This window comes from Peromyscus eremicus, chromosome X (assembly GCF_949786415.1).
Source record: "Peromyscus eremicus chromosome X, PerEre_H2_v1, whole genome shotgun sequence".
Classification (NCBI taxonomy): Eukaryota; Metazoa; Chordata; class Mammalia; order Rodentia; family Cricetidae; genus Peromyscus; species Peromyscus eremicus.
In genome coordinates this window covers 48,421,582-48,436,884 of record NC_081439.1, presented here as the reverse complement: position 1 = coordinate 48,436,884, position 15,303 = coordinate 48,421,582, and the positions used below count along the sequence as shown (strand labels likewise).

Here is a 15,303-nt window from a genome sequence, read left to right as displayed (position 1 = left end):
TACTTTTGATGGTATATCCACCAACACTAATAGGTTGTTGTTGTTTTTAATCATTTCTTTTTTGACAATTTTCATTATGATGAGTCAGTGGAATAACAGAATAAACGCTTTGTCCTCCTTCCTTATCAAAATAATTACTTGAGACAATATGAAATGCATAGATATATGGAGAAAGTTGGAAGGCCCAAAGACTGACTTTACTTCCCTCTCCCTACAGCTTCTCTCCTTCCCATGTTTTCTTTCTCCCCATTTTGTAAGGTACCTCTAAGGAAACTGTATGCTTTCTCAACATGCTTTAAAACTAATAACTAGTTTTGTTTGAGAGTGGCGTGTCACTAACAGGGTGAAGGGAAAAGTAGGGCAGAGCAGAACATCAGGACTTTTTTTTCTGAAAGCACTTGACTCCATTTGGAAGATAGGAATACCAATCTTTTCTCCTTGTATGTCAGTTCTAAGCCTGTCTCAAGTTCTTTAAAATTACTCTTGTTTGGTCTACTTACCCCAAGGCATAATTCATCTGAGTAGGATTGTTTCTTTTACATTAATGCAGTGGTTTGAATAGGTATCTCTCCTCCCCCATAGACTCATGTGTTTGAGTGCTTCACCCTATTAGGCACTATTAGAAGGTATGGCCTTGTTGGAGGAAGTGTGTCACTGTTGGGGCACGCTTTGAGGTATCATATATGCACAAGCTAATCCCAGTGTGGCCCACAGTCTCCTCCTGCTGCCTATGGATCAAGATGTAGAACTCTCAGCTCCTTCTCCAGCACCATATCAGCCTGCACACTGCCATGCTTTCTGCCATGATGTTAATGGACTAAATCTCTGAAACTGTAAGCCAGGCCCAATTAAATATTTTCCTTGATAAGAGTTGCTGTGGTCATGGTGTCTCTTCACAGCAATAAAAGCCTAACTAAGACAATTAATAAGAATCATACTACATTATTACAGTAAAATTTTTAGATACACTTTAAAATTCATTTCTATAAATTGACCTTTGCTAAAACACAACCAGTATGCTTTAAAAAGCATAGAGCCTTATGAAAATCAAAAGCTAGTCTATTAATGTAATATCTGCCACATACTGTAAATGATGTACATAACAATGATAAGTACATGGACAGGAATCAGCACTTGACTCTATCTCCCTCCTAGGGTTACCCTTGATTAAGAACTGTTCGAGAAAGCCAATTTCTGCAGGAAAATATTTCCATAAATGTCTGGCTTGCTCAAATCCTTAATGTGCTTTGCATATTGCTTCTGACAAGTCTCATCTCAAAAAAACCCAATTTTTAAATTATGCAAATAAAGATTTTGGTAAATAGGCTATTTTTTTCCACTTATGTCTTCATATACATGGACAAGCTCATAGATTATTAATGACAGGAGCAGATGATAGCTTACGCCTTTCAAAAATAATACAGGGTTAGTGAAATGGCATCTAATGATGAAATCAAGACAGACATTTTTTCAACAAAGAATATTTTGTTTAAAAATGGAATAGAAGTATTTGGTGATGTATATAAAATAGTATGATAGGTGTATTTAAAAGTCAAACTTCTATTCCTTAATGTCAGAATATTTGTTTTTATTTTTGTTTTGATTAATATATGTCTCTAAAATGCTGATGCTAATGTAGTATAATAAACCCAATTTGATGTGACTTTAGCGTTCCTCCCCCCACTAATACTGTTCCTTCTTTTTAAAATACAATTTATATTTGTTTTTATTAACTTATTTTCCTTAGCATCTTCCAAGAAAGGGCCTAGGATTTTAATTTGCCATTGTTCCCCTCAGTGGGACACACCCACCTTTCAGCATGTTTACTAGCCAAAGCTGCCTGTCTCTTCCTTTTCAGCCTCTTATCTACTAATTTTAAACCTGTAGTTATTTAGTTTTCATTAGTCATAATTTTTGTAAGGCATATCTTTGACATAATTGCTTTAAGAGCCCCCCCCATCAACTACTTAGATTTTTTTTTTCCCCATTAGTTTCCCACTAACAATGGCTAATTTAGAACACCTGGTTATCCCTAAAGTTCATGAATTGCTACATGGACACCTCAAGAAAGACCAACCTTGCTTCCTTCTCTGTTCTTAAAAGTTGTATGTTACATATCCATGTGTGTCGCATGTTCTTGAGATCTTGTTCAGTTTAAAAACTAGATCTTTGAGTAAACTGTCTTAGGGGAGCCTAAATGTTTTTCCAACACACGTTGTGAAACCTGTTATCTAACCAGTTGTGCTGTTTTTGAGCTTAGATTTTTAAAATACAGTAGTAAACACGTTGGGGTTACTCTTGGCTACAAGCTATTTAGAGTCAAAATACTTTAAGTAGAAAGTATGCACAGAAATTTTTTACTGCTTTTTACATGTACAAATATTCCTTTATGAGAACTTCTAGTGACATACTAGAAAGTAACTCAAGCACTTGGTTTGGTTTGGTTTGGTTTGGTTTGCAGTTCTTGGGATAGAAGTTAGGACCATGTGCATGCTAGGCAAGCACTTTACCTCCTCCCTTCAATCCATCAGTGCCGTAATCTCTTTACTTCTACAGTTTTGACTTGAATTCACCCTTGAAAAATGATAGAATTTGCTGGCTGTGGTGGTGCATGCCTGTAAGCCCAGCTCTTAGAAGAGGGAGGGAGAGAGGAGGCTCAGTTCAAGGTCTTCCTTTGCTATGGCACTGAGCTAGAAGCCAGCCTAGGGCAACATAAATAAGATCAGCCTCAACAGCAACAGAAAACAATGAAAGAAAAGTATAAGACAAACTGCTAAACGGTCTTATTAATAAAAACCCGGAGTCAGATATTGGGGTAAATTCTGAAAGATTAGAGGAATAGGACAAGCCAAAGCCAACCTCACCTTACCAACCCTCAGCTTCCAAAAAGACCTACTTCCTGTATACCCATCCATATTTGCCTTTCTGTTCTACCAACTCATTTCCTCTGTCTGCCCAGCTACGTCACTTCCTCTTCTTGCCCAGCTCTGTCACTTCCTGTCTGTCTGTACAGACCTCCAGACCTTTATTGTTAGTGCTGGGATTAAAGATATGTACCAGTACACCTGGCTCTGTTCCCAGTGTGGCCTTGAACTCACAGAGATCCAGACAGACTTTTGCCTGTGAGTGATAGGATTAAAGGTGTGTTCTACCATTGCATGACTTCTTATAGTGTCTGGCTTTTTCCTCTGATCCTCAGATAAACTTTATTGGGGTACACAGATAAAATATCACCACAGAAAAGATAAAACTCAACAAAAAATACAGTTTTATAGGCTGACCCGATTTCTGGTACTAAAAGGCAGTCTAAGTATAGCACATAGGAAGACACAGCCTAATGATTTGTTTGCAAACTCTTAGCTAGCAACTATTGCCTCATTTTCACCTTACAGTTCAAGTTTATTAAAGGACAATGATTAAGCCTGATTAATTCTAACTAAGTTTTTTCTTTACTGAGTTGTGAAATATGGATAAACAAATTTTAACCTGAGGTTTCCTTTCTTTCTAGGAATTTCATTCATTATACCTTAGACCAGTTAGAACCTAGTTCAAAGACAATTGCATTCTATCAGGAACATAACCTGAGAGAGAAGGCCTTGCTTTGGGTCGCTGCTAAAGACCATGATATTGAAGGTTGCCTCTGCTTTGAGCTGGATGCTGAGCTGAGAAGAGACTGATTGTGACAGAACTGAAAGAATAGGATTCACATTATAATCAGTTCTGCAGAGCAGCTGAGCCCTGTGAATAGTTATAATTTACTAGTCTGAATATTAAATTCCGTTGTTTCAGTCAAGAGGAAGAGTGGAGTGAGTCATTCGATGTTGGTCCGGTAGAATGATGACTTTTTGGTTCACAGATGATAATGACATCACCACAGAGCTGTATGGGGGCTAATTACATAGAATCTCACAACTTTAATTTTATAGTGTAAAAGAAATAGCCCTTGAAAAGAGTCTCTAACCCACCTTCATTTGCTTGAGGAGGAGCCAGCTTAACAGTGCAGAGTAATACCGCTTCCACTGGTCAGATATTTGACTTTTGAGCACTGCTGCTTTCAAGGTAGATCAGTTCCTTTTTTTGTCCCCATGGTAAAATACCAGAAAGAAACAAAGGACAAAGGATTTGTTTTGGCACACAGTTGGAAAGGATACATGTTTTTCACAGTGGGAAAGGCATGGGAGTGGGACTGCTTGCCTCTTACTCTGTGGTAACAGAGAATGAAGATATTTACATTTCACTAGACCAAGAAGCAGAAAACGTGGTACGCTGAACAGATTCTCTGCTGGCTTTCTCCTTTTTTCCCTTTTGAACCTCAACACAGTGCATGGTGATGCTTACTTTTAGGGGCTGGTTTTCCCCACCTTAGTTAATTATCTCTGGAAATACCCTCACAGACATGCTAAGAGGGTTGTTTCACTAATACTCAAAGTATATCTTTGCTCGATCAAGTTGACAATGAAAATTAACCACCCCACCAGGACTGTGCATTACTGTTACTCCTCTGTTTTATGTCTAGCATATATGTTTTGTTTCTACTGGGGTTTATTCTCTTAGCTTTCCCACTTGCTCATTTGGGGCAAGGATGGGGCTAACATGTTTCTATGGCTGGAATTGTGGCTAGAAGTTATTGTATTAACAGAATAAAAGAAGTATTATTTATTCTTGTATTTTTGTGCCTTTAAAAGACTATCTTAGTAGATAAACTTTCATGAGTCTTTCAATGTGTTTTTATGTCATGGCAAGTAGAATTATATAATCTAGCTAGTGTCACCGTACTTACTGGGTTCATATCTTCACAGCAAAGAGCATAACACACTGCATTTACATTCTCAGGCAATGGATAAGATTGAGGTCAAGAAGTTCTTGGTCTTTCTACTCTAAATTACATGTGAGATTTTCAATAGGGCAATACTTCTTGGTGTTTGGAACTGAGCACATAAAATTTAAACTGTTGTCCCTCTATTTGATTAAGCAAGTGTATGTGTGATTATTGAGTTGCTCACAACTTTACCTATACCATGTCTTCTGTTAGGATGGGTCAAACCTCCCTGCAACTCAGAGGGCCTATGCACCTGAGCAGCTGCAGAAACAAGACAATTTAACCATTGACACCCAATACTACTTGGCCCAGCAGATCCACCCTGTCGTGGCTCGGATCTGTGAGCCAATAGATGGAATTGATGCTGTCCTCATTGCATTGTGGCTAGGTAAGTGTCTCAAACACATGGAAACCCTCATAATTGAGTAGTGACATACATAGTCCTCTTGTAACTGTTAGTGTCTGTGCTTGTAGATTCAGGATTGTGTCTGTTACTTCTTTGTTTATTGCTTTTTATAGCTGTTTAGTTCCTACCTCCCATCAGAATGTGAGCTCCACATACAAATAGCAATGTTTGTAAGTCTGTACCTGCTATACATGGTTATACTCACTGATTGCAGAGAGAGGAAAGAATTTCAGGTATCAATATGGTCACTGGGCTTAAATTGTTAAAGGTCTAATTAGTGACTTTCCATTAATAAAGACATTAATGATATTTTGCATTTTTTATTCATCTTTTATGTCTGTCCAAAGATATTTTGTTCATGTGATTTTGTAACATTTAGTTTTTACTTTAAATTCTTCTAAAATAAGACTCACTGTTATTCTCTAGGAATTGGCTGGTTTCTAATTTATCATCATCCCATGAGATGGCAGCTAACCTTGAGACCTCAATGTCTCTTTGATTTTTTTTTTTTTGCAGTTTTACCTCTTTTCTATGTCATTATTATTGCCATCTTTGCTTTAAAATGTTTTTTTTTAAACATTCTTCATTATACTTCTAGGAGGCCAGAACATAGTTATGTTGCTTTTAAGGTACCTGCTCTATTTTATCATAGGCAAAGCTGAATGTTTTTAAAGTACTCCTTAATAAAGTCCTTAAATGGCACCTCTTTCTCCATAAATCAAGTCACCTAATGTTGCTGACATCTCATTGGCTTTAGCTCTGACAGTTTCAGACTAGTTTTCTTATTCCAACCTGTATTAACCTTGCTCCTACTCTGTGTGTTCTCTAAATAATGTGTCATTCATTTTCTCTCTGCTTGTTGCAAAAGTCTTCCCCCACTTTAACTAAAATGTCTAGCTGGAGTGCCACAGGATGTTGGAATCACTGGGACCTGGTTTAAATGCTGGTTTTGATATCAACGAGCCTCTGAATCTTGTTCTGTACATTGATTTATTTTGTGAGTGATAGAGTATAATTGCTCTGAGAGCGATAAGATATATGTGTGATGCTCGGCACAGGGCTTGAGGCGGAGGGAGTGCTCAGCACATGGTGGTGTAACCATCTGCCATCCTCTTTCAGGCTCCTTTGTAAATATGTCCATCTTCCTTCAGCCCATAGGATTTATGCGTATGTAGTACTCAGTATGTCTTTGTGGCATGTCATTGGATTTTCCAAAGCTCATTATCAAATCACATATATTCCATCCTGCCCCTGTTGAGTGTGTTTCTGAGATCAACCCCTCCACCCCCATCCCTACTATCCCATCAGTGTCTGATCTGGAAGTGGAAACTCATTTTTGACATTTGCCTAAGCAAAACATAATTAGGAAGATAAAATTCTGCTACCAAAATAATCATATAATGTATTCTCCAAGTTGAGTTGTATTTGATGATGTTTATAAATCCTCAGCTGGGAGGAGGAGAGTATAAATGCATGATGTTTTAGCCTCATTTTTTTTCTGTTATACATTGAGTGCTTAGTCTGTTTGCTGTGATAAGTTCTTGCCATATCTTATTCAGTCTTTGTGACAGCTTCATATAAGCATATTGCAGCTCCATTTTACAGAGGCGGAAGCTTATGTGAAGTAGCTGATAGTTTTATCATATAACTTGTTAAGTATGGGGCTATAGTTGGATTTTAACTAAGCTCTGTGTGACACTAAAGCTGTTTACTCCTGTCTACACTATGCTAAATTTTCTTTTTAGCAATAAATAAATAAATAAATAAATAAATAAATAAATAAATAAATAAATAAATAAATAAATGGCTCTAAGAGGCCATGAAAGTTGTTCTTTACCGGAAGTGAGGCAATATGGATATATAAGCATGAGGAACTTTACCCTCATGCCTTCTCAACTTTACTTTGTGCCTCTACATTTTCTACTGAAACCTCATAGCGATTTAGTTTTTATTAGTTCTCCCAGTTTTTTCATTCATTATATAATGAGTAACCTGCTCCAAAGGCCAACTGTCTTGCTGCTGTTGTTGTTGTTGTTGTTGTTGTTGTTGTTGTTGTTGCTGCTGCTGCTGTTGTTGTTTTGAGTTTTCCAGTGGCTGGGAACTGAAATGGAGGGCACATGGAAAAGCCCCACCTTAAGAATGAATACCATTTTAGGCTATATATCTGCTATTGCTAGGAGTCTTAGCTGGGGTCATCTGTGTAGATTCCTGGGAGATTCCTTTGTGCCAGTTTTTTAACCTAACCCTGAAATGTCCCCCTTTCCAGTAGGCTCTTTCAGTACTCTCCTCCTCTATCCCCTGCAACCTGGTCTCTCATGCTCCCGTCCCCACCAGCCCCACAGTCCATTCACTAAATCTTTTCTATTTCCCCTTCCCTGGGAGATCCAGGTGTCCCCCCTTGAACCTTCTTTGTTACCTAGTCTCTTGGTCTGTGGATTGTAGCATGGTTATTTTTTATTTTGTAGCTAATATCCACTTCTGAGTGGATACATACCATGTTTGTCTTTCTGGGTCTGGCTTACCTAACTCAGGATAATTTTCTAGTTCCATCCATTTGCCTTCAAATTTCATGATGCCATGGTTTTTTACAGCTGACTAATCCTCTATTGTGTAAATATACCATGTTTTCTTTATCCATTCTTTGGTTGAGGGGCATCTAGGTTGTTTCCAGGTTCTGGCTATTATGAATAAAGCTGCTATGAACATAGTTGAGCAAGTTTCCTTTGGTATGATTGGGCATCCTTTGTGTATACGCCCAAGAGCAGTATAGCTGGGTTTTGTGGTAGATTGATTCCCAGTTTTTTGAGAAACCACCATATTGATTTCCAAAGTGGTTGTACAACTTTGTACTCTCCTGTGACCAGATTGGTGCCTAGCCCAATTGTCATCAGAAAGGCTTCATCTAGCAATTGATGGAAACAGATGTAGACCCACAGCCAAACATTAGGCAGAGCTTGGGCAGTCCTGAAGAAGAGGGGGAGAAAAGATTGTAGAAGCCAATGGGTCAAAGACACCACAAGAAAACCCACAGAATCAACTAATCTGGGCTCATGGGGGCTGACAGAGACTGAACCGACAACCAGGGAGCCTGCATGGGACTGACCTAGGCACTCTGTATATATGTGACACTTGTGTATCTTGGTCCTCTTGTGGGAGTCCTAACAGCAGGAGCAGGGACTGTGTCTGACTCTTTTACTGGCTTTTGGGACCCCACTCCTTATACTGGATCACCTTGCCCAGCCTTAATACATGGGGAAGTGCCTAGTCTTACTGCAACTTAATATGTTGTGTTTTGTTGATATCCATGGGAGGCCTGCCCTTTCCTGAACAGAAACAGAGAAGGAATAGATTAGAGGGGGTGGGATTGGGAGGAAGGGAGGGTTAAATTGTGGCCAGGATGTAAAGTAAATAAATAAATTTAAAAAAATAATGAATGTCATTTAACAGAAGGAAGTGCAGAGCATTGAATTCCGTCAAAATTGCAGGACAGTAAAGGGTCTTAAAGTCTTCATGTGTGGATAGGTCTGAGATCCACTTGGTATGCCAAGACTGGTTATATTGGGAGAGAACTGGATTGTTTTCAATTGTGAAGGTCATACTTAAGATCAAAGCGAGCAGATTTGTTTTCTGGATGCTGGGATTCAAATTCGGGCCTTGGATATGCTAAGTGCACACTCTACCATGGCCATCAAGCCTCCATAGTGGTTAGATTCTTTTTAACTTTTTATTTTTTGACAGTTTTACTCCCTGTTATTTGTTTACTTAAATATATATTATCATAACTGTGGCAGCTTTACGAATCCAATTAAAGTAAATTTTTTTGCAAAGCTCTACTAGCACATTAATGAGTCCCATCTTCTGAGGTTTCATGTGATTGAATTATGTCAATCTGTAGAGGACATCTTTCAGTCTAGGACATGTCCCATCATGTACTCATCATTCTTACTCCATCATCAGAAAGCTCTGTGGGTGCAACAGAGATGGCGTCAACACAGTTCTTACAGTAGCCCCTTCTTCATGCCATAGAGCTTATGGAAGCCAATGGAAGGCCTGTCTTTGGAGCCCTGGAGAAACTGCTGCTGTTCCCTCATTCCAAACTGCTTTCCCGCTTTTGGCCTCTTGATAAGGTGTTTTTATAATGAGGTGTGAAGTTGTTGTCAGTTGTGTAGCCACCCTTCTCTCCTGTGTCTTCTCTTTTCGCATCTTCTCCATTACTACCCTACCTGTAAGACACCTCTGAGCCCTTACTATTATTCCCTTTTTCTTTGTGTGTGTGGGTTCTGCATTAATAAGTACCAACCATGAAGAGCTGAGGGAAACATTAGAATGCACTAGGCAGATCTCAGTAGGCATTTGCTTTTGCCCTCTTAAGGAACTATGTTTTCATTGGCACCCTTTATTTCTCCATTCCACATGAAAAATTAAGGTGGCTTTTCACTCGGGGCTTTGAGCCCCCCATTACTCTTGTAGTTTGTGGTTTTAGTGAGGGATGGGGAGGAGATGTGGAAGTAGTGGCAAAGTAAGGGGAGTGTTAGGGGTTATGGGGTTTCTAAGAGGTGCAGGCTGTAGGCATGAAATTACTGTAATTTATTTTCAAAATTCTCAATCTATTTTCTTTATGTAAAAAACTGCAGTTAGTGAACCGACACTGTTAAATACGTTGAAGTGTACAAATGTATACATGAAATACAAGCCCTCCAACTGCCTAATCACAGACATAAAATAATTCTCTTGCTTTTAATGTAGTTTTTATCTTTGATTAATGAAATGTATAACGATGTCGAAACTTTAGTGAACTTTGATACTTTGTCCTTTTAGTTAGTACAAAGAAATCAGGAATAATGGTATAATTTCATTTAGGAAAATTATTAAGTTCATGAATTTTTTATTTTTAAGTCTCTTTTGTTGAGAGCAAGTAAATTTTTCAACTACCTTTTCCTTTTTCTATTGCCTTTATGTTACTTTCCTTGAAATGAAAGGCAAGTATCAAGTATTGGTTTTATCCTGTGGCTTCACTTTGGAAATTCTCTATTTCTCTCCCATCAAGATGCCTCCTGAAGTCTGTCTGATGGCATGTTGCATGGCCAGGTGTTCTACATGGGAAGGCCATTTTAATGAAATAGGAGAAAGAGGATAGTCTATTAAATGAGTGAGTGGATAAGTCTGTTGAATTGAGAGAGAATGATTTGTTCTCTCTAATAACTAATGGTTCTCATTATCCCACTATAAAATGTGTATCATTTTCTGAAACCTGTGCAAGATTATTGCTATTGGATTTAAATAAAATAAAATTTTACTCTTTTTTCATCTGTGAATAGGAAAAAATATAGTATTACTCTTCTTATACAATAGCCCTATGGGAAACATGGTCACTAAAACTTGGAACTCTTAGCTTTTGTTCTCCAGACTGTAGGTTTTTCTTTCTCTCTCTAGCTCTATTGCAAGCTCTCTATATTCTGTGGATGAAATACTCACAGTGTGCTTAAACATCCCAATAGTCTTCTGTTCCTAGCAAACCAAACTAGTGAGAAGGATAAGCTAAAGTTCAGCCTATCATTTCATCTTTCAGTAAATTTTTATTTTGTGCATAATAGTATTTAGAATTACATTAATCTTTTCCTCCAGTGAGCAATGAGTTATACAACAGCTATATAGTACATTGTTTTATAGTCAATGCTAGAATTTAAGGATTGTTTTTCTGGGCATTTTTCTTATGTGTCTTGAGAAATTACTGATATTTGAAGAATGTGAATCGAGAATTTCATTTTTGAAAATACTGCTTAAGACAAGGCAGAATGAACATAATCCCTTGATTACATTAATGAGTTAAATTTGGAAGCATAAGTTCTCTTTTGTAAATGCCACTAGCTGGACATGGTGGGGCATGCCTATAAACTCTAGCACTGGGGAGGAAGGAGCAAAAGGATTGCTGGATATTCTGGGCCAACTTGGGTTCCTTAGCAAGACCTTGTCTCAAAAACTAAAATGAAATGCTTCATGCCACTCATGTTACAGATGTTAGTTTTTGTGAATTGACAAAGCCCAGTAATTTTCTACAAATAAATGCATTAGTGGGTAAGCAATATTTGGGAGTGCTTTTGGCACTCTTTAGGAAATATATCTACAAAAATGTAATGGAGGGCATAGAATGAACTACATATGCTTGAGCGTAAAACAATGGTGCTACTAGCAGGTGCCTCAAGTATTAGTTTGTAAAAGAATTTGTCTTTTTTCATGATTAAGCTCTTATAAGAGTATTATATGGCCATCATTTTCAAGCGTCACATTTTATATCAGCTAACTAATAATAAATTTTAAAAGCTAACATCAGGTGCATGGTAGTATATTATAGGAAATCTTGACAGCTGCTAAGAACCTCTTTTTACATGCTGGTGTTCTGTCCCAAGTTCATTATCCAGTAACTCCTCTTCCCTGTCTAATCTGCTTTTGTATTCATGGAACAAATTAATGTCAGGCCTGTTGTGCCCAGCATCATGTATTCTTTGTGAAGGATACCAAGGTAAGGTAGAGCCATGGGTTCTTTTAATTGAATTCAGGCCCAATAATTAGTTGATTTCACTGCTGTAAGGATGTCTAGTATATATCACAGCCTGTTTCCAAAAGATGTAAAATAAAGGGTTATCAAATTATGTGAAGCAAAGAACACACCTCCCCAGGGTCTTCATGGAAGAATTTATGAATGTTGAGATATTTAGAGCATTATGAGAATAGGCTGTGTGCCAGTTTCTCCACAGGAATAACCCATGATAGCTACTACCTCCACTACTTGGAGGGAATTGATGGGGTACCTCTCTATAAGGGTATCAGTGGCACAGCTTGCACATCAGTGCTATAAGATGTTTCCTCTCACTAACTCATAACACTGATGGGCGGTCGTGATGCTGTTCTGTATACTGTATGCTGTATAATGTAAGCAGTGAAGCTTCTAAGAGCTTTGAACCAGACTAGAACAGTTTAGAAACCGCTGCAGTAATAACTAATAATTCCACCTTTGTTAATATTTAGAATTTCTAAAGAAAAATGACGATTTATCAAATTGTTCACATTAGACCTATTTCTTTAAAAGATCATTTAAATTAAGTGTACCCCAAATGACTATTAAAACTGTGTTGTTTGTGCTTTGTCTGATGGCAAACTTCTGTAATCCTTCCACTCTGGAAGCTAAGGCAGGAGAACCTGGGTTATACATACTTATTTTTCTGTCGCTGTGATAAGACACCATGACCAAGTGAACTTGTAAAAGAAAGAGTTTAATTGGACTTGTCGTTTGAAAGGGTTAGATTCTGTGATGACAGAACAAAGACATGGTGGCAGAAGCTGAGAGCTCAGATCTTGATCCACTAGCAGGAGGCAGAGAACATCCTGAGAAGTGCGAATCTTTTGAAACCTTAAGACAAAACTTGCTAATCCTTTCCAAATGGTTTCACCAACTGGGACCAAGTGTTCAAACATATGATCCTATGGGGGCCATTCTTACTCAAACCACCATGGACCCTATCTTAAGAGAACAGGGTAAACCATAAATAAAACAAAAAATAGGGTTGTGGGTATAGCTCTGTGGTAGAACATTTGCCTATCATGTAAGAGGCCATAGATTTGCTCTCACTCAGCACTGTAAAAAAAGTTGCTAATAGAAAAATGGATAAAACATAGTAAATGAGAAAACTGAAGGCATCATACTAAGGTGCCTAAACTGTAATATATAGTAACAGGAAGCCGGGCGGTGGTGGTGCATGCCTTTAATCCTGGCACTTGGGAGGCAGAGGCAGGTGGATCTCTGTGAGTTCAAGGCCAGCCTGGTCTACAGAGAGAGTTCCAGGACAGGCTCCAAAACTACAGAGAAACCTTGCCTTGAAAAAACAAACAAACAAACAAACAAACAAACAAAAAAGACAGGAAGGGTTAAAGTGGTAGATTGTTGGTTCCTCTTTTCTGTCAAATGTTGAAGCTTATTTTATTGTTAAAAATAACACAGTTTATACAAAATCAGAAAGAGGAAGCAGTTAAACAATTACTAGTTTATTAAAATCTAAAATATTAGAATAGAAGCTTTGAATTCTGCTTGCCTCCCTTTACCCCATATATTAATGTATTTGAAAGAACAGAGGGCGTTCTATGAGGTAGCTAATCAATAATTGGTCTGTTAATTTGTGATGTTTTATTTTGCAAATTTTATTTAGCATAAAGTATTCTATTTTCATGTTTAAATGAAAGAATACTTGTAAAGGTTTTTCTAGACTAGTGTAAAGATTGAGCATCCTTAATCTGAAATGCTCCACAATCGGAAACCTTTTGGCACTAACTGGCATGATGATACCTGACCACATACTTTGAATGCTTTAGTAATTCTTTAACTGCTCTTTTCCTTCTGTTTTTCAAAAAACTGACTTATGTGGTGGAAAATACTACAACTGCTTTCATTTAACAGGTCTTGTGCTCTCATGTGATAGTCAAAATTCAGGTACAGTGAAAGTATTAAATAAAATTATTAGGTACAGGCTAGGTATACAAGGATTATATGAAAAGTAAAAGAATTTTGTGTTTAGACTGTGGTTGGTCCTATCCCCAAGAAATCTTGTCATGTATATGCAAATATGTTAAAATTTTAGATCTGTACTCTGAACCACTTCTGGTCCCAAGGGTTTCAGATAAGGCATACTCAACCTGTGCATATTCATTAATTTAAAATTCATTCTTGGCTGTAGCATTAAGACATTAAAAACATTTTGAGTTGAAGTCATGAATGTTGCCCATTAGGAATTTGTTGCTGTTGAGTTTTTTGGGAGCTATCCCTTCCCAAAGCAGTATTTAAGTAACCTAAAGATTTATCTATTATTTCTTTTAAAATTAAAAAAAAAATAGATTTTTTACTTTGTGGTGTGTGTATGTGTGTGTGTGTGTGTGTGTGTGTGTGTGTGTGTGTGTGTGTGCATGTGTGTGCATGAATGGTGCCTGCAGAAGACGGAAGAGTGTGTCAGATCCCTAAAACTGTATTGATGGTTGTAAGCCACCATGTGATTGCTGTGGATGGAGATCTTTTGAGATACTGCTACTGAGCTCTAAAGAATACAGAGTTTTTGGGTAAGACCAAATTTCTGGTGAGTACGGACAGAAATATGGAATGCTTCATGCATCTCTCCAGCCCCTAGCTGTTACATCTTTTAAAATATTTAGAAATTCTGCATTTTGGTTATGGAGAAGCTATTTCTAGTGTTGGAAGTTAGTTGTCTGAAGTTTGTTCTGTGAATTGTTTGTTTTTATACATTTTTAATTTTTTTAATTGTTTATTTTTAGATTGGACTTACGGTATTTTAACACTTAATGGAAAAATTTAATATGTATGGTAATAGAATTATATAAGTAAGCCTTCAAGTAGTCATCACTCACCTTCATTTTCTGTCAATTCTGGCTGGCTATTTTTATTCTTCTTTTTTACCTCCTCTAATGACCATGATGTGAATCCTAACATTTCATCTATACGTGTTTTATTTTGCATTTACAGATGGCGTCAGTTTTCCCTTTCAGCATAAGCACAATATTATCATATTATCATCTCATTACACACACACACACACACACACACACAGAGAGAGAGAGAGAGAGAGAGAGAGAGAGAGAGAGAGAGAGAGAGAGAGAACCCACAACTCCTTTACTTCGTTACACATTTCCCTGATCATACTGTGAATGAACTTCGTTTTTTTAAAGCTCAGTATTTGAACTGGAAACCAGTCTAGGTCCATGTAATAGTTAATTTTTTTCCTCATTTTTTTTATCTTCACTATTAATGAAAGAAACTGAAGATTTTGTACTGTAGAATTTTTGTGGCTCCAGGGTTTGCTCATTGCATTGATGTGGTATTGTTAAACATGTTCCTCTATCCCATATATTTCCTGTAAATTGTTAGTTGGATTAAAGACTTAACCACATTTATATTTATTTCAGTTTTTTTTATGTTTTGCTAAGATTACTTCCCAGATGATGTTTTGTACATCTTTCTAGAAATATGTTATATCTCATGACTTTGAGACAAACTATAGGTCTATCATAAGAAGTATTT

At 37.3% G+C, this 15,303-nt stretch overlaps 1 protein-coding gene across 1 annotated transcript in view; it reads left to right on the top strand.

Annotated features, from left to right (window-relative positions):
• Window positions 1-15,303, top strand: part of Pola1 (DNA polymerase alpha 1, catalytic subunit) — a 330,473-nt gene that overhangs the window by 148,658 nt on the left and 166,512 nt on the right. The window contains exon 32 of the mRNA XM_059250151.1: window positions 5,033-5,207. Coding sequence (XP_059106134.1) covers window positions 5,033-5,207 — 175 coding nt within the window. The remainder of the gene's footprint in view (window positions 1-5,032; window positions 5,208-15,303) is intronic.